We start from the raw sequence: 19714 nt of genomic DNA on the forward strand, positions 1-19714 counted from the left end.
CAATAATAGTCCTTTTTAGGGAATTCCCTGGCGGTCCAGTGACTAGGACTCCGTGCTTTCACTGCTGAGGGCCCAGGTTCAATCCCTGGTCGGGGAGCTAAGATCCCACAAGCCACTCGGAGCAGCAAATAAATACTTTTTAAAAATTAAATAAATAAATAATAGTCTTATTTTAGGGGACCATACCGAGGACCCCCTGAAACCGAGATTCTGCCTTGAGAGAATCCTTTGCCTCCTCTCTGCCTCAGCTTCCCCACCTGTTAAACAACAGGGTCTCCAGCTTCCAGCTCAGCTCCCCATCTCCCTGGCTCCTAAGGGAGTCTGCCTCTCCAAGAAACCCTTGCAGAGCAGGCAGTACCTGGACAGTGTCCACAGGGCAGGGCACAAAGTCGGTGTGTGAGAGGCAGCGGCTGGGGCCCACCAGGTGAGGCCCCCGGGGCCCTTCCCGCCGATACTCCTTGATGGGCTCCAGATGGAGTCGCTCTCGCGGGAGCACAGCCTCATGACAAGGGGCATAGCCAGGCGGAGGGAGGAACTTGAATTCGCCATGGCGGCCACCAAGGAGGAACCGCACCCTAGGTGGGAGAGTGGGGGTCACTAGTGAGGGCAGTATACAGAGGAGAGTCTGTACTCAGTGGGGGGAAGGGAGCAATCTTGGGATCAGTGGAAGGTTCTGGGGAGACCTGAAGTCACTGGACAGTCATAGGGTCATGGAGGTCATTTAGGAGTCAGGAAACTCTAAGGTCAAAGAAAATGCTGGAGGTCAATAGGAATCTTTGGAAAACCAAAAAAGGAAAGTGGGGGTCAGGTCACTGGGGAGTTAATCCAAGGTCATGGGAAAGTCCTTTGGAGGAGGTCCTGGATCAACAGAACATCTAGAGATACCAGAAGGTTTGTGGGAGACCAAGAAGAAGGTCACTTGGAAGTCACTGAGAGTCTGGTGTAACCTTGAGAAAATCATAATCGCCACTGAAATGGTGAGTAAGTCATTCACAGAGGTTGGGGTCACTGGGAAAAGATTGGGCTACTGAGAGGTCTTTGAAATAACTGTGGTCGTTGAGAAGTCACTGGGAAATTATGGAACTACTAGAATATCGTTGGGAGACGCTGGGGTCATTGGGAAGTTAAGAGCATGGAGTCACTGGGAGGCTTTGTGGTCATTGGAAGATCACTGTCAGATTCTGGAATCATCTGGAGGTCACTGGAATGGCATAGAATCATTGGGAGAGTCAGAGGTCATCTGGGAGGTCACTGGAAGAAACTTATTAATCATTAGAAGGTCATTGTGAAATTTGGGGGACACTTGGGGTGAAGCTGACAGCATTGGGAGGGTCTGGGTCATTGGGAGGACACTGAGAGTGTCTGGGATCATGTAGAGGTCACTGGGACCTTCGTGTAGAGGTCTGGCCTGTCAGTCCTGAGAGAAGGCTGCTGGGTCCTGGCCCCATAGAAGGCCATGGCGTGCTTGCAGAAGCTGTCTCAGGACAGTCCCAGGTCTGGGGACTGGCCAGGGGGCTGGGGCAAGTCCTTACTTGACACCAGCTGAGAAGCTGACAACGGGGAAGAAGAGCCCATCAAGGTTGAAGGCCTCGAAGACACCCTGCACAGGACAGCCATTGATGCGGAAGGAGATGGACGGCACGCTGAGGTCCAGGCAGCAGCTGACCACGTCCTCAGGGGCCAGGAGGTGCTGCCCCGGGGAAGTCACCAGGCGTGGCACGTGTCCTGCACCAGGATCACCAGGGAGAAGTCAGAGGTCCAATGGAACCAATGGTCTCAAGAGACAAGGGCAGGTATTAGAGGATCCTATAGGGTCTGGACCCTAGCAACTCTAAGGTCAAGTGTTCCTGAGAGATTAGAGGCAGAAGTCAAGTTTCCCCTGATGTTAGGTTCCTGAGAGGTGTGGGGGTCAAAGATTAAAGTCATCTTGGAGTTAGGATTCTATAAAACCTTTGGGGGCATAAGTCAAAGATCAGAGATCATAATAACCGGGGCAGTTCTCTGGGCTCTCTAGGGTCAGAGATCTGACATCCTCTGGGGTCAGAGTTCTGGAGGCTATGAAGAAACAGGTTCGAGCCAAGATTCTGAAAGCTCTAGGGTTAGGGTCTTAGGAAATGAGGAGTAAGGGGTCAAAGTTAGCCTGTTTGGGGGTCAGGATCCCAAGAACCCCAAGGCATGTGGTGAGAGCCTAGAAACCCTGGGTCAATGGTCAGGGTTGAGGGTCCCCTAGAAGGGTCCAGGTACCTGTCCAGAGATGTAGCCCATCAAAGCCGTAGGAATAGAGGTCATCGCCGACCCCGTTGCCGCCCCAGCCCTCGCCGCCCCCAGGGTACGGGCTGTAGCCCTCAGTGAGGGCCCAGCCCACCCGCAGGTGGGTGGCCTGAGCTGTCAGGAATGGAGCCACCTCGTCCACCATCACCTCAAAGTACCATTTGAGGTACTGCGTGGAGCCCTCTGCTCGGCCCACAAAAATGTTGGGGCGGATGCTGTAGGAGAGACAGGACAGGAGAGGAGGATGAAGGAGAGATGGCGAGGAGACCCAGGCTAGTGGGGGGTGGGAGAGGAAGGGAGAAAGACAAAGATATACATACACAAGAAAAACAGAAAAGCAGAGACACAGAAACAGAGAGAGAAAGCAGAGACAGAGACGGACAGAGAGGCATCAAAGGACAGAGAAGAGAGAGATGGGAGAGAGACCAGGAAAAAGAGATGGAGGAGAAATAGAGACAGACAGATGAAGACAAAAAGAGCAAACACAGAAAGAAAGAGGGAGGAAGAGACAGAGGCAGAAATGGAGCAGGGAGAGAGGACAAGAGGAATGAGAAGCCAGGGGTGAGCTGGGGACAGCTGTGGGGACCGGGGTGGGAGATGGAGGAAGGCCCATCCACCTGGGTGTGGAGTCTGAGTCAGGGAGGGGATTGCGAGGTTCTGAGTTCTGGGGTCAGGGGTTAGGGGCCAGACCTGGTGACAAAGTTGATGAGGTTTGTCTGCAGCAGAAGCTCGCGGCCAGGGAGCAAGTTCTCAGTAATGAGATCTTGGTTGGAGCGCACGGCCACGCCATTGCACACACACAGGGAACACAGCACATCCAGCACCTGGAGGTCAAGGTCAGAGGTCAGGGTGTGAGGGTACCTGGGCGGGGGGGGGGGGGGTGGGGTGCGGGTTGTCCATGGAAGACCCAGAGTGGGAAACCAGAAGGATGATATGCCAGGATGGGAGATAGAGCTTTTGACTGAGAAGAGGTGGTGAAAGTGGGAGGTCAGGGGTCACAGAGAGAGATCGGAGTCAAAGAGAAATATCAGGAAAGAGGCGGGGGCCGTATGAGCTGGGATAAGACATCAGCAATGTAAGAAAAGAGAGACTAAGGAATTCCCTGGCGGTCCAGTGGTTAGGACTCTGAGCTTCCCTGGGTTCGATCGTTGGTTGGGGAACTAAGATCCTGCAAGCCACATGGCTTGGCCAAAAAAAAAAAAAGACTGGGGTAAAAGGTCAGAAGTCAGTGGGAAGAGTGAAAGGGTCGGTCAGGGAGAGAGCACAGGGATAAAGATGAGGTTTAGATCAGTGGAGGTTGCAAACTTGCGTCTTCAGGGGCCAGGTAGATAATGTAAATATGTGAAGTGGTTAGAAATAATGCAGTGGAAACCAGTAGCACTTGGGGCAAACTGGAGAGTGTCTATGCAGCCCCCCTAAAGGCTACAAAATTAGAAATTGAAAAAATACTTCAAAGAGCTAATGAAGCACATCTGTGGCCCAGAACCCATTTAAGAACCATGAGTTTGAGACCTTTGTGTTGAGATGGAAGCTTGTGGTAGAGGAGTCCAGGTAAGAGATAAGATGGGGAAATGGGGGTAATTCGAGGGCCATGGGGAAAGGTCAGGGTTCAGCATTCAGGGGATAAGAGGTCAGGGATGAGAGGCCAACCTTGTGGTTCCTCCCATGCTTGTCCAGGAGGGAGATGATGGACTTGATGTGGTTCTCCTGGATGATGTTCAGGACCTCGGGACTCTCAATCAGGACACAGTACAGCACCTCCAGGATCCCTGCATAGGGATCAGAGTGAGAGGTGAAGTGGCTGCAGCCCTCCCGTCCCCGCAAGTCCCCATCCCCTCCGCCTGGGTTCTCCTACCTGAGGAGGCCTCCAGCCGATCCAGCTTGCTGACCAGCCAATCCAGGTTGTTGGAGAAGAGGGCACAGTTGGCACGATTGCCACGGATCAGAGAGGCTGAGGGTGGAGAGAGGGGTCAGACCCAGTAGGACTGGGAACCTCGGGTGCTCTAGGGGGAGTCAAGTCTGAGGCCCCTCACCCAGGATTTCATAGAGCAGGTTCACAATCTCTTTCCAGGACTCGGCTGCCTCCTCCCCGGCAAATTCGGCAAAGTGGGCAGCAGTGGTGTAAACATTTAGGCGGTCGATGCAGTTCAGGACCAGGGAGAGCATCCCCTGGGGTAGAGAAAAGAGGGGGTTTCGTCACAGGAATCCCAGGCCCTCCCTTCCTTGCCTTTCTTGGACTTGCTAATTCATATTCCTTCAACACCTAGTGACTGGGTGTCCGCAGATCGAAACCAGAGCCATCTGTGTGCACCTTCACTCCCAACTCCCTCCTTTCCTCCTCGGCTCTCCAGACCTGGCCTTGTCGCACTCTGCCTCTGTCCCCAACATAATACATCCCTATTAACATCTGGACTGAATCTGTGTTTCTCCTTCCAGTATTTTCTTTCCTTCCTTTCCACCTCCAAGGACCCTACTCCTGGTCCCATTGGCCCAGCTCACTTTCCACACCAACCATCAGAGAGATTTTTGCCTTCTGTCTCTTTTTTTAAAAAACATTTTAACCTTTTGTCTTCTTTTATTTTGAATTATAACAGACATACAGAAAAGCACATAAAACATATACGGTCTAGGGTTTCCCTGGTGGCGCAGTGGTTGAGAGTCTGCATGCCGATAGAGGGGACACGGGTTAGTGCCCCGGTCCGGGAAGATCCCACATGTCGCGGAGCGGCTAGGCCCATGAGCCACAGCCGCTGAGCCTGCGCGTCCGGAGCCTGTGCTCCGCAACGGGAGAGGCCACAGCAGTGAGAGGCATGTGTACCGCAAAAAAACCCCCAAAAAAACAAAGAAACATATACAGTCTATTCTTGCTTTTTGTAGTAGTTAGGTTCTGTAAAGTCGCGTGAGCACTGAGTGAATCCTGAGAACCAAGGCTCCCAGGGGAAACACAGGGGCTTTCTCTGAGTCTCTGAGCACAACATTTTCATCAATCAATCAATACACACTCTCGTTTTATGTGCGTTTCTGTTTAAAGACACTAATTTAATAGATGTTGTTGATTCATTAACATTAAACTCACAACCAACAGCACTGTAACTCATGCTTCAGTGAAGCTTTTCTTTAACACATATTTTCTCAGTAAGGCACATCACAGCCTTCTTGCACTTAGGAACAGTAGACAGCGCTTCGCCGCTGTGCTTAGGGGCCATTTTAATCAGTGAAATTAACAAAAAGCACAAAAATGTGAAAAGCGTGGCACTAAATACACCACGAAAAGGACACTTGCTTACAGGTGAGAGTTGAAATAACAAGGCAGATCGTTGCCTTGTCCAACCTCAACTGGAAACACAACATCAAATGACTTAAATTTTTTGCCTCTCTGCACATGTCCACAAATGACTACAGATATTCTGCAAGCATCGATTTGGAGGTTACAAATAAATTTTAGCAAGTAGGCATATTTGCAGATACAGAATCTGGAAATAATAAAGATCAAATGTATATGGCTTAACAAATAAATATGAAAGAACACTTGTGTAACCATGACCCAGGTCAAGAAAGAGAGCATTGCTAGCCACCCAGAAGTCACCTCGATGCCCCTCCTGTTACACAACCCTCTCTGCTAGGGATAACCGTTATCCTGACTTTTATGGAAATCCTTTCCTTGTTTTTCTATTTTTACTACCTATGCATGCATTCATAAACAGTCTAGTAAAATTCTGCCTGTTTTTGAACTTGAGATGTACAGTAAATATTCTTTTGTACATGGATTCTTTTGCTCAACATTACTTTAAAACAAATTTTTTTTTCTATTTATTTATTTGGCCGCACTGAGCGGCTTGCAGGATCTCAGTTCCCCGACTAGGGATGGAACCGAGACCTTGGCGGTGAAAGCGCCGAGTCCCAACCACTTGACCACCAGGGAATTCTCTCAATATTACGCTTTAAGATTAAGAGCATTGTTTCATGGGGTTGTCATTTGCTCATTTTCATTGCTGAGTAGTATCCATAGCCATCATACGGATATGCCACATTTGTGGATTCATTCTAGTGGTGGTGGACAACTGGGCTGCTATGATAATTGTTGTATCTATATCCTGGGCCCGTAGTAAGAGATGCAGTGCATTGTGGTAGAGAGCACAACCAGTTGGAGTCACACACAGTGGCTCTGCCCCTAACTTGTTGTGACTTTCAAAGACCTAACTCTTCTGTGGCTCCCAAACCGCAAGTCCTCACCCTGGCCTGGCCTTTGTCACCTCTCTGTGCTCATCTCCTCCCACTCCTCCCCCAGCTCACCCAGTTCCAGTCATCCCGGCCTCCTCGCTATTCTGGAAGCTGCCAGGCACACTCCCACTTCATGGTCCGTGTACTTGCTCTGTCTACTCTCTGTCCCTCCCTCAGGTGTACACATGGCTGCCTCTCTTCATTCACGTGACCCTCCCTGACTGCTGTATTTTAAACTGCAACAACCCCGGCACTCCCTACCGCTGCCCTGCTTTTTCTAAAAAAAAAAAAAAATTTATTTATTTGGCTGCGTAGGGTCTTAGTTGCGGGACCCAGTTGCAGGATCTTTGTTGCAGCATGCAGGATCTTTCGTTGTGGCATGTGGGCTTCTCTCTAGTTGTGGCACGCGGGCTCCAGAGCGCACAGGCTCAGTAGTTACGGCACGTGGGCGCTAGAGCGCACAGGCTTAGTTGCCCCGCGGCATATGGGATCTCAGTTCCCCCACCAGGGATCGAACCTGCGTCCCCTGCTTTGGAAGGTGGATTCTTAACCACTGGACCACCAGGGAAGTTCCTGCCCTGCTTTATTTTTCTCCTTATCATCATCTAATATACCACATAATCGTCCTATTTTATTGCTCATTTATCCTCCCGCCCCACGTCAACTCCACAAGGACAGGGATTTTTGTCTGTTTTCTTGACAGCTATATCCCCCCTGGTATATTTGTTCAGCAATGGCTGTTACTTAATCTCTCTGCGCACCAGTGACCCATCTGTAATATAGGAATTACAAGCCCCCATGGGGTTATGGGGAGGATGTCAGGTATATAACACCCATAACACACAGTAAGGGCTAAATTCAAAGTAACAATAACCACTGACACTTACATAGCATCTACTCTGTGCTGCTACTGTTCTAAACACTTTGCATATACTAATCCCACTCCATTAGTAAGTTTTGTTGTTGTTACTATCATCATTTCTAGGTCTGCCACCCCCATCACAATGGGAGCCCCTGGAGAGGGGCAGGGCCAACTTGTAAGACTTTAAATGAACATGCTCCCCAATCACCCTGAGGAGACAGCAGACCCCGGACCTTTGTACAGCCCCAGTTTTCCACCCCTCTCGGCCCCTCGCACTCAGACTCCGTGCTGAGCGGAGCCCACCACGTCTCCTCTCATAACACACAGACCCCCGGCCTCTGACCCAAGCTGAGGTCGCGCCCCTACACTATCCTCCCACCCAAAAGCCCACCTCTCTGGCCCTGCCCCCCACCATGCCCCACTCTGGTTCTATCCTCCCACTCCGCAGGCCCTACCCCTACAGTCACCGCCTCCTGAGTCTAGTAACTCAGCCTCGGACTTCTTCCCAGGCCTTTCCTCCAGGGACTTGCTTTGGCCCAGAGCTTACCTTCACCCCGCCCCGTCCTCCCAGGAGAGGGAACAAGTCCTGCCCCCAACTTCAGGCTCCGGTTCCCCTTTGCTCTCACAGGCCCCGCCCCTCACCAAAGCCTCGCCCACCAACCCACTCCGGACCCGCTTCAAGGCTCCGCCCCTTCGCGTGTCCCCTACGACCCGCCTCCCCGCCCTGTTCACCCAGGCCAGGAACTTCCTCCTGCCCCGCCACCTGCCCCGCCCCCTCTCAGACCACCGCTTCCCAGGGTCCGGCAGGCTCCGCCCCTCTGAAGGCTCCGACCCCGCCCACAGACCCCGCCATCCCGGGTCGCGGCCTCACCTCCTCCTGGAAGAGGCTCTGGCGGTTGCGCAGGCTGCGCAGCTTGCCCTGCTTCTCCTCGTGCTGCAGCTCCTCGGAGGGTGGCTCGAAGTAGCCGATGAGGTCCTGCAGGCTCAGGATGACGCCCTCGAGAGGCAGTGCTGTGCCAGCCGGAGACCCCGAGCCCCTCGGCTTTCCGCTGAAGCTGTCCAGGCCCCTGCGGAGACCGCGCACTCATCAGTGAGGGTCCGTGACACTGTGAGGGTCCCGCCCCCACCCACCCCCGGTCCCTGCCAGACTCCCACAGACACACCTATTTAACAGAGAGAGAGAGTGAGACGCAGAGAGAGAAGGGCATTGATTGGCCCGAGGTGACCCAGTGGCCAAGGGCAGAGCTGGGCCTGGGACCCACGCCTGTGTAGGGACAGGTCATGAAAGCAGAGGTCAGGGCTAGGGAGGTCCAGGGTCGAGGGTGTCAGGGGTGTGAAGTCAAAGTCATAGCTGTCGAGGTCAGATTAGGGGTCAAGTATGTAGAGGTCAGGAGTCTGTGTATGTGAGAGGTGTGAATGTCAGAGGTAGAGATTAAATGGACTGGTGCATGAACACCAGGAGCGTGGGGTCAAGGTGTCGCCTGGCCCCCAGGGCGAGCGGGCCGGGTGGCTCACTTGATGAAGTGGTTGTAGAGGCCGCCAGTGCTGTAGATCATGCGGGCGGCCTGGGACTCCTCCTGCTGACAGCGGGTCAGTGACAGCGCGTCGTCCATGTGGCCTTCCTGGTGCAGAATGGCCTGACAGTGGTGGGAGAGAGACGTCAGGAGGGGCTCAGCCAGCCAGGGCCATGCTCCCCAGACCTCCACCCAGACTCTAGCCCCCAAATTGCCCCCATCCTCTACGGAATCTCTCTGCCAGCTCCGCCCCTCGTCCCTCTTCATCTGTCCCTGTGTCTTTCATTCTCAACCCCTCTCTCTTTTTCCCCCCCTCTAGGTCTCTCCTCTCACTCTGTCTCTGTCCTCTTTGTTTCTGTCTGTCTGTCTTTGTCTCTGTCTCTGTCTCTCTCATGCCTATCCCATGCTCTGTCTCTCCCTCTCTGTCGCTATGTCCATCTCTCTCTCTACCTCTGTCTTTCCTTTTTTTTTTTTAACATGTTTATTGGAGTATAATTGCTGTACAATGGTGTGTTAGTTTCTGCTTTATAACAAAGTGAATTAGTTATACATAAACATATGTTCCCATATCTCTTCCCTCTTGCGTCTCCCTCCCTCCCACCCTCCCTATCCCACCCCTCTCGGTGGTCACAAACCACCGAGCTGATCTCCCTGTGCTATGTGGCTGCTTCCCACTAGCGATCTATTCTCTTTCTTTCTCTCTTTCCCTGTCCCTCTTCGATTCTCCCTGTCTCTCCCTCTCTGTCTCTCTCTATCTTGTCTTTCTCCAGGCCAGACCCTCTCCATTTGTATCTACTACTGACTTAACATCCCCCCACCAGAAAGCTCTAATGGCATCCCAAACTTAACATGTCCCAGACAGAACGCCTGAACACCTTTCTGGGAGGTGAGACCATCGTGGCTGCCGGCTTGCCCCTGAGCTGACCTCCCCAGGACCCCATCCCGTCCAGCAGCTGTAAATACCATCCACCTGCTGACGACTCCCACATTGCCCTCTCTGGCCCAGGCCCATCTCTACATCCTCTGCTGTTGTATCCAACTTCAGCTTCAATTTTCACAAACAGGTGCCGCCCTAGTCTTCTCACTGATTCACTCAGCAAGTCTATTGAGTGGCTCTGTTCTAGGCATTGGGGCCCGTCCTCCTGAGCTGATACTTGGCTGTCCCTGACTCAGTTAATGGCACTTCCCTCCTTCCATCTGCTCAGGGCAGAAAAGGACAAAAATCATGGTCTCATCCTCAGTCCCTCTCCCTCTCACCCTGATATCCAATCTGTCAGAAAATCCTGTTGGCTCTGCCCTCAGAATACAACCAGACTCTGCCCCCTTTCCTCACTCCACAGTCCCCACCCTGGTGCTGTCCACTGTCATCCTCCACCTGTACCAGTGCAGACCTGCCCTGGTCTTCCTTCTCCAGCTCTGCCCACCCCCATAATCTGTTCCCATAAGCAGCTCAAGAACCCTGTGAACCTGAATCAGGGCACCACCCCCCGTGCCCTGGCCTGCTCAAGACTATCTTGTGGTTCCATCTCATCCGGAGTAAAAGCCAGGACCCTCCCCAGTGGCCCACAAGGCTCTACCTGATCTCTTCCCGTCCCCTCTCTGTCCTCATCTCCCACGACTCACCCCTCGCTCACTCTCCTCCAACCAAACTAGATCTCCTTTCAGTGATTGCAACAGACCAACCTCATCCCAACTTCAGGGCCTTTGCACCTGGTGTTCCCTCTGTCAAAAGTAGCTTTCCCACTGTTTGGTTGTAAAACTGTGTACTTCATTAGAGAGGGTTTGGTCACAGTGTCTGAGCACAGGGAAGGCAGGGAACAGGTCTGTATAGCTCAGATATTTGTCCACACATACATCCACAACACCTGGGGTACTCGATAATTGGTTGAATGGTATTCTCACTCTGTTAGTATTCATCTTTTTCTCTCTACCTCTGTCTTTCTTATTTCTGTCTCTCTGTCTCTGTCTTTCTCTATTTGTCTGTCCCCATGTCTGTCTAGACTTCTCTCTTTCTCTTCATATATGTATTCTTTCTTTTTTCCTGTCTCTCTCAATCTCAGTTTCTCTCTCAGTCTTTGTCTTTCTCTCAATCCCAACCTCAAACTCCTAAAGGCTCAAGCATCATCACCCCCAGCCCCCTTCCTGCCCCAGCCTGTACCCCACCCCTTCCCTCTGCCAGGTGCCCACCTTCTTCTTGAGCACGCCGAGCCGCAGGGCCTTGGGGTCCGGAGCAGCATAGGTGAGCCACAGGCCTGAGGCCACGTGCTGCACAAAGCACAGGGACTCCCCATATTTGATTTCAGGGGGGCCCATGCCCTCCACATCCCGCTTGGGGGCCGTATCCAGCTTCTCCTACAGGGGCAGGGGACAGAGGTCAGCCTCCTCTGCTTGTGCATTTAATGGGGGATCCCCCCCCAAGAGACTGCAGAGTGGTGGGGGGCTGGGGCGGGATTTGGGGCTCCAGCTGAGGGAGGGTATCCTGACCCCACCGACCTTGGAGATTCGGAAGCAGAAGGAAGTGGCCTTGGTGTGGGCCTTGCTGGCGTCAACCACCACTAGGCCCTGGTCCTCAACGAGTGCCAAGTACCGCCCGGTGGTGACATGCCGGATGCGGAGTGGCTGGCCCCAGCGCAGGTGGCTCCCACTCCAGCTGCAGAGGGTGAGGACGAGGGAGAGGTCAGAGGCCCCCCAGTTCTCCCATGGACACCACAATCTTGGTTGAAACCTCCTCAAGCCCTCAGCCCTGTTCCAGGGTGCCCAAATCTTCCTTGGAGCCCTCAAATCCTTCTTAGGACCCCCAGCCTTCCTTTAAGAGCCCCAATCTTCTCTCAGGCCCTCACCACTTCCTCAGAGCTGCCCAGATGATTTCAGTGTCTCCAGTTTTCCCAGATCTGTCATTTTCTCCCCTCCTTTCCCCACAATTTCACTCGAGACCCTGATCTCTCCCTCAGGAACCTCCACTACCCCCAAGACCTCTTTTTCCTCCAGGATTCTAGGACCCTGGGGACCTTTATTGCTCTCTTAGGCTCCCCAGATTTTCCCTCAAAACCCTCCAGTCTCTTCCTCAGTTCTTCCTTCAAGACACTCTTCTCCTCCCAGGGCCCCCAGGAACCCCTAGCCCCTCCCCCAGCCTGCCTCCTCTGCCCCTGACCCCTACCTGATTCTCAGTGGCTCCAGTCTCCAGAGGGAGCGGGCGTGGGTGCACACAGATCCCCCCTCATAGTAGACAAGTCTGGGTACATGGAAGAGAGTGAGGTCAACAGTTCAGGCTCCAGCCCCCCAGAATCTGATCCCTAATCCTAGGGTTCCAGGCCCCCCTAGCCAACCTTTGCCATCCCCCTTCTGGCCCGAAGACGCCAGACCCTCTTGTCCCCAAGCCCAGACCTGCGCTGGTCATCACTGTCAGCAGGGGAAATGGTCAGACATTCATCCATGTGTCCATGAAAGAGGCGGAGAACATGGCCCCCGGTCACATACCCTGGACAGGAGCAAAGGAAAGTGGTCATTGGAAAGCTGGAGCCCCAGAAAGGCCTGGGAGCCATAGTGGAGTTTGCAGGCCCTGCTTCTGCCCTGTGGGAAGCTGGGGGCTGGGTTTGGGGGTCTGCAGCTGGAGATCTGAGTTTCAAGGTACAAAGTTGTAGTCTGAGATTTGGGCTCAGATTGAGGCCTGAAGTAGGGGCATGAGATTTGGGGTCTGAGGTTGGGGATCTAATGTTGGGGGTCTGGGTGTGCAGGGCTGAGGCTGGGAGGTTTGTGGGTCTGGGGTTTAAAGGTCTCAGTTTGGATTTTCGAGGTTGGCTTCAGAGAATGTCATTAGAGATTTGGGTCTAATGTTCCCTGATTCTGAGGTTTGAGCTCCAGGGCTTGATATGGGGGTCTGGGTTTAGAGGTATGATGGTTGAGTCTGAAGTCAGGGTCTGAATTTTGAGTGTTATTTTGGAGGTCTGAGGCTGGTATCTGAGGTCTGAGGTCTGAGGTTTGGAAGGCTTAGCTCTGGGGTCTGAGTCTGGGGAGATGTGAGCTTTGTAGTAGTTAGAAGTTGGTGGGTCTGAGTTTCGGGGTCTGAGATTAAGGCCTGAGTTTTGAGATTTGTGGCTTGCATCTCAGCTTGGGTCTGGCTTAGGGCTCTGAGGTTTGGGGTGTGAGAATTGGGTTCAAAGTTTTGGGTTCATGCTTTAGGGTCTCAGCATGAGGGTCTACAAACTGGGAGATGATTTTGGAGATTTGAGGTTAAAGTTGGAGGTGTGAAGTTGATTGGCTGAGGTTTGGGGTCTGAATTAGGGTTCTTAGTTTGGGGATCTGAGTTTGAATTTGGGGGGCTGAGGTCACATGTGCTTGTCATCTGAGGCTTGGGGTCTGAGGGATAAGCTACAGATTCGATGTTCTAAGCTTTGGGTCTGAGTTTAGGGGTCTGACCTCCAGGACCTGAGTTTGGCATGCGAGCTTTGGGGTCTGAATTAGGAGTCTGATACTGAGTTTTAGGTTTCGAGGTCTGAGCTCTAGGGTTCCAGATTGGTGGTCAGTTGGAGATCTAAGTATGAGGGTCATAATTTGCAGATCTTGGTTTGGGGTCTGAGGGGCAATGTTGAAGGTCTGTTTTGGGGGTCTTAGGTTAGGGGTCAGAGGTCTGGGGTCCTCACCCTCTTCGCAGCCAGAGCAGATGGGGTTCATGTTCCACAGTGTCTGCATGAAGGAGGCGTCAACCTGGAGCTCCCCACTGGCCGTTGACAGGTGCTGTGGGCAACCAGGATGTGGTGGTCAGAGATAATGGGGGGTGAGCAATAGTTCCAGAGTGAGTCAGAAACCAAGGGTGGAAGCCAGGAAACCAGAAGACAGGAGACCAGAAATTACAGGTCACAGATCAAGAAACAGAGATCGGGCTTCCCTGGTGGCGCAGTGGTTGAGAGTCCGCCTGCCGATGCAGGGGACACGGGTTTGTGCCCCGGTCCGGGAAGATCCCACATGCCGCGGAGCGGCTGGGACCGTGAGCCATGGCCACTGAGCCTGCGCGTCCGGAGCCTGTGCTCCACAACGGGAGAGGCCACAACAGTGAGAGGCCCGCGTACCGCAAAAAAAAAAAAAAAAAGAAAAGAAACCGAGATCAAGTCAGGAAATGGGGCGTCAGAAACCAGAAATTGGATGGAAACTGGAAATTGGGAGGCAGGACGTTGGGACCAGAGACCAGGCAAACCAATGAGGAGGAGATGGGGTGGATCCCGTGTGCCCCCAGCCCCGGGGGCAGTAGGAGCTGTGGTGAGGGAGGTGCTACTCACCAGGTAGCGCTCAGAGGAGACGCTGACAAGGATGAGGTCATCCCCAACTCGGACCTTCTCTCCTTCTGACCTCTGCTTGGAGGCGGGGTGTGTCGTCCACCAACAGGCCTCTCCTATGGGTGGGGGCGGGGTGAGGGCTGCCCAGAACGCTCTTCCCCAAGGCATTCCCAGCCACGGAGGCTCCCAAGCCCTCCGTCCCAAGCTCTCCTCTTACTGCCCCCAGCTCTCTGCCTCACAGTCCCCGGTTCCTGTCCTCAGACTCTCTGCCTGCTTGCCCGAGTCTCTCTGTCCAGAATGTATTCATCCACACCCCCAGACTCTCAGCCCCAAAGCCCCCCATCTTTGCCCCTGGAACATCCCCATGCCCGCTCCCGGGGTTCTGCAGACCTTCTGCATCCCAACTCCCTGCCTGCGGCGTCCCCATCGTAGCCCCTCCCTCCAGCCCCTGCACCTGTTGCGTCCTCCTGCAGTCCCACGTCGAAGGCCAGCTTGTCAGTCATGGAGCGGGAGGTGGTGAGGCAGCTCAGGTACTAGGGTTGTAGAGGGGAGTCAGCCACCCGGTGGGCGTTGCACTCCCTGGCCCCGGCCCCTCCCGGACGCACTTACCATGCCGCTGTGCGAGTGCCGGAGCAGGATGGCATGGCCATACAGGAGTGTCCTGTGTCCCCCACCCTGGGATGACTGCAGGGGGCAGGGGAGGACAGAGAGTGAGAATAGACCCCCCTGAAACATCTGGCCTATCTCAGGTGGGAATACACTTCCCAGAAGACACCATGCTCAGGCCTGGATGCGAAGAAGCCTCAGCTCAGACCCACAACAGAGTCTCTGCCTCAGTTTCCCTGCTTCCAGGGGAAGCAAGGTCTGTGTCTCTGAGAAGCCTGTGGGTGGGGTGTTTTCTATTCCCCAAAGCCCACTCTGTCCTTCAAGAGGCCCCAGAGTCTCTCAGGGGGCTGAACCCCTCTTCCAGAGGTTCAGATACCTGGGGTCACTCAGGGAAGCCCCCGTATCTCGTGTTCCACAGACTTTAGCTCCCTCTGCTCTCACCTGTCATAACACAGCTGTGCACCGGTACTGTCCTACCAGCTGTTAAACATTGGAGCATCACCCGCAGGGACCTGCCCTGTACTGCCGCACACCCCCGGGCCCAAGAAGACTCTGCGCCTCTTGGGAGTGGGTGGGTACACCCAGCACTCGATGGCATCATGCCCCCCATCCCAGCTCTCACATGCCCATGCTCTGAGGGGGCCATGTGATGGGGCCGTGTGATCACATGGTGGACCCACCATGTGGGTCCAGAGGGGACTCACACTTGGGATGGAGGGAGGGGATGAGGGGAGAGGTCCCATGCGGAGAAGAGCTAGGAGGGTCGGAGGAAAGGATGGAAAAGAGGAGAAAGGAGCAGGTGGGAGAACAGGGGCTCAAAAGCCCCCACTCCCTTCCTTCCTTCCTGCCTGGCCTGTTCTGGGTTCCACAGACCCTGACAACCGGGGTGGGGAAGAACCCCCAGTCCCTGTGTGCAGGGTGTGGACCCAAGAGGGCCACCTGGGGTCAGGAGAGGTGGCAAGGACAGATGACACCCAAGGCCAGACCTACCCACTTATCCAAATTGAGGGCCTGTGGGGGGCAGGGCAGAGAGAGGAAGAAGAACAGATGGTAAATGACCCCCAGGTCCTCCCACCCGTCCCTGCCACCCATCCCACCTGGGTGGGAGCCTCACCTCCACGCCGGCCTCCACGGTGTTGGCCAGCATCTCCTGCAGGGCTCGGACGGACAGGGACTGCTCCAGGACGAAGCAACAGATGGCCAGATCGGGGGGCACATTCTGGGGGGTGGGGAGATGTGAATGGTGGACCTGAAGGCTCCAGAGTGCTGGTGCACGCCTTGCCCCTAGTCTAAATACCTACACCCCTTAGAGACCCAGACCCGACCCCAACCCTCCAAGAAGCCCTGCCCTCTGCCTCCCGCTTCAAACACCCTGAATTCGCACCAACATCCCAGAAGACACCTCTGCTCTGCCTCCTCCCTCATACCCCTGTACCCCACCCGAACCTCACAGAAGTTTCCACAGCACACCTAATCCCATAGGAAGCCTCAGCCCCTGTCAGACGCATTCCACCCATCCGACTCCCGGAGCCCCCTTCTTGCCCTCCCGGCAGAAAACGCAAATCTCTCCAACCCCAAAGGAAGCCCCAGCTCCTGCTGTAACAAGCAGACAGTCCCAGCTCCTGCCCTCTCCCTCAGACACCTGTGAACACTGCTTCAAAGTCCCAGGAGCAAGGCCCCACCTCACACCTCCTGCCTCAGGCTCCCACCCAGGCACCTCAAGCACTTAGACACCCTCCCCCTTGGACCCAAGACTCTCTGCCCACCTCAGGCCCCTGGCCTCCTCCCCCATCAAACTCCAGGTCTCCTCCCTCTCCCAGCCTCCGCCCCATCCCCCCAGGTCACCTCCTCCCTCAGAGCCTGAGTTCACCTCAGCCTCAGACCCCAGGCTCCCCCCACCTCTCAGCCTCCAACCCCCTCCCCAGTCAGCCCCCTGCAGGCACCCCCTGACCCTCCAGGCTGTTCTGCTTTGGATTGAAGACCCTCTGCCCCCTCAGACCCCTGCCCCTTTCCCCTGTAAGCCCCCTCCCATTTTCTCTCAGCACCCCCTTCAGATCCCCTCTTCTTTGAACTCAAGACCTTCTATCTCCTTAGACCCCCTCCCTCTTCCCCCAGGACCCCAGCTCCCCTCCTCAGACCTCCAGCCCCCTTTCCCTCTTAGCCCCCCTCCCTATTCCCCCTCCTGTCAGCATCCCCTCTCCAGACTCCCAGACCCCTCTTCTTTGGGCCCCAGGCTCTCTGCCCCTCAGGCCCCCTCTTCCTTCCATCCTGCACAGACCTGGGCGTTGCTGGTGGGCTCCAGGAAGCAGAGGCGGTTGCCGAAGCCCTCGGCGGCCAGGCAGAGCTTGAGCTGCTCCTTGAGCACCATGGCGCTGCACTGCAGGACCATCTCGTCGTCCTGGGGACGGGCAGAGGGTCAGGGTGGGCGCCCGCATCCCACCCGCATCCCGCAGACACTGTACCGTGGGCCGCCCACCTGGCCCTTTCTCCTCGTGAAAAAGATGTGACTAATAATAGCCACCCTCGCCATTTATCAAGTAGGGGCCCGTGTTGAGCACTGTACATGCTTCTAACATCCCCATGAGATCCAAGCCAGTGGCATCCCCATGTTAAAATGGGGAAACTGAGGCTCAATGAGGGGACATGGCTTGTCCAAGGCCACACGGCTCATAAGAGAAGCAGCTGGGATCTGAACCCCCGTCCAACTGACTCCAGAGGACTCCCAGGTGGGGGTCCACAAGGTGAGTCACTGGAGGGTGGAAGATATGAGCGCCTCAAGTTAAATGGCTTTTAAGTTCAGCCTTATCTAATTCTTCTTTTGTGTTTTATTTTAATAGTAGCTCTCATTTAAGGAGTGCTGTCTAATGACTCCTGAATGCAGTGCCAGAGTCTGGACTGGATCCTGGATGGAGGGGAAATGCCATAAAAGATGGTATAGAGATAAGTGGTGAAAGGTGAAACAGACTGAATTAGATGATGGTATCATAGCCATACGAAATCTCCCGATTTTGATAACTGTGCTGTGGTTTTCTGAGAGACATCCCTTGTTTTTTTAGGAAACAGACACTGAAGGATTTAGGGGTTAAGGGTATCATGTCCACAGCTAACTCTCAAACAGCTTAGGAAAAAAATAGGGAGAGAGAGGGAGGGAGAGATGGAGGGAATGATAAAGCAGACATGCTACATCCTAACATTTGGGGGAAATGACTGAAGGCCACATGGGAGTTCTCTGAGCTAACCTTGCAACTTTTCTCTAAGTTTGAAATAATCTCGAGGGTATAAATTAAAATTTTAAGTAAAATAAACAACCTTCTGAGGTAAGTCCTAGTATGTGAACCTGTGGAAACAGAGGCCTAGAGAGGTGAAGTGATTTGCCTGAGGTCACACAGCCGGCGGAGCTTGTGGGATCTTAGTTTCCCTTGCAGGGTCTTAGTTTCCCGACCAGGGATCGAGCCCACACCCCCTGCAGTGGAAGTGTGGAGTCTTAAACACTGGACCACCAGGGAAGTCCCAATATGCCACTTTTAGAACGCTAGACCACCTCTTGATATGTTAGTAGAATAGCCCATATTACATTCATAACTAATATAAATGTATGTGGGGGCTTGCTCCACATTTTTACTGATAGAGGTTTCAATCAAAATTGATGGGAAAAAAAAATAGATGGAGACTGCAGTGATTAACCACAATTAAGACAGTGATTATTCCATTTTACAGCAAAGGAAACAGGTTCAAGGAGGCTAGGCGTTCTGCCTGAAGTCACACAGACTCCAGCCCTTCCAGCAAATCCTGGGCTTCACCCCACACAGGCAGCCCTCATTCTTTCTGTCAGCCTGGGAGGAGGGAGAGAGATTCATCCTGTCGGCCGGAGGCCCCAGGACTGCTCTGTCCTATTACCCCCAACCCCGACATCTTGGCATATGCCGTGTATTCACAGGGATCATACAGCTTGCATTTATTAAGTACATACTCTCAGCTACACCTCATGCTCAGGGCTTTACATTCATCTCATAGACACTGATTAAGCATCTGCTATGTGCCAGGCACTGATCTAGGCACTGGATGTAGAGCAGCGAATAAAGCAGACAAATTCCCTGTCCTTGTGGAGCTGACATCCTTGTGGGGGGAAATGCAATGAACAGGTGAATCAATTTATAATGTTAATTTCAGTGATAAGTGTTATGGAAAAAATAACCCAGGGTGATGTAAGAGTTTGGGGTAGAGATGACATCAGTGAGGGGGGTGAAGTGACAGCCTCTCCAAGGAGGTGACATTTGAGCTGAGCCTTGTCTGAATAACAAGAAGGAATCAGGCCCGATCATCTCTGGAGGAAGAAAGTTCCCGGAAGAGGAGTCTGCCTGTGCAAAGGCCTGGGGCCATGGGTATTCAGAAAAAGCAAGGGAGACAACCTGGCGCTGCTGCCATCAGGAGCAAGGGAGAAAGTGGGAGGAGACGAGCCCAGAGAGATATTTGCATGGACCCATTGAATCCTTATGGTACATATTTTTGTCCCCATTTTCCAGATTGGGAAACTGAGGCTCAGAGAGAAAAATAAAAATCACTTGCCCAAAGTTAGGAGTGCAAATGGCAAAACCAAGATATAAACCAGGGACAGGGAGCCTAATCCCTACACCAATGATTCTCTAACTTTCTCCTGCATCCGAATGAAGGGGGGTAGCCTGGTTAAAAATGCAACTTCCTTGCTGCCCCAGTCTCCCCCTCAACACCAAGAGCCTGATTCAGTAGATCTGGGGTCAGCAGGGAATCTGGACCATTAACCAGCCCCCAGGAGGTTTTGACATGGGCCATGCTTTGAGGAAGCCCAGCCTGGGCAGGGCTGGATGTTGCCACCCATCAAAAGGAAATGAAATGAACTTGGGGGCTATGCCCATCATGCTTAAAAAGTGAAATAAAAGTAGAGCAAGAACAGAAAATAGCAGCATGCCCCTTGTGTTCTAAGGGCTACCTAC

General features: G+C 53.6%; 1 protein-coding gene across 2 annotated transcripts in view; it reads right to left on the minus strand.

Moving 5' to 3' along the window:
- RYR1 (ryanodine receptor 1) overlaps positions 1-19714 on the minus strand; it is a 117694-nt gene that overhangs the window by 95578 nt on the left and 2402 nt on the right. For both annotated transcript variants that reach the window (XM_065899310.1, XM_065899309.1), the window contains exons 2-20: positions 17023-17142; positions 15859-15963; positions 14748-14822; positions 14593-14671; positions 14142-14254; positions 13509-13602; positions 12253-12346; positions 12026-12100; positions 11362-11518; positions 11056-11220; positions 8870-8991; positions 8226-8421; positions 4305-4440; positions 4127-4222; positions 3922-4040; positions 2962-3095; positions 2245-2486; positions 1533-1725; positions 359-575 (exon numbers count right to left, since the gene is read on the minus strand). In XM_065899310.1, coding sequence (XP_065755382.1) covers positions 359-575; positions 1533-1725; positions 2245-2486; positions 2962-3095; positions 3922-4040; positions 4127-4222; positions 4305-4440; positions 8226-8421; positions 8870-8991; positions 11056-11220; positions 11362-11518; positions 12026-12100; positions 12253-12346; positions 13509-13602; positions 14142-14254; positions 14593-14671; positions 14748-14822; positions 15859-15963; positions 17023-17142 — 2532 coding nt within the window. The remainder of the gene's footprint in view (positions 1-358; positions 576-1532; positions 1726-2244; positions 2487-2961; positions 3096-3921; positions 4041-4126; positions 4223-4304; positions 4441-8225; positions 8422-8869; positions 8992-11055; positions 11221-11361; positions 11519-12025; positions 12101-12252; positions 12347-13508; positions 13603-14141; positions 14255-14592; positions 14672-14747; positions 14823-15858; positions 15964-17022; positions 17143-19714) is intronic.

This window comes from Phocoena phocoena, chromosome 20, assembly GCF_963924675.1.
Source record: "Phocoena phocoena chromosome 20, mPhoPho1.1, whole genome shotgun sequence".
Lineage (NCBI taxonomy): Eukaryota > Metazoa > Chordata > Mammalia > Artiodactyla > Phocoenidae > Phocoena > Phocoena phocoena.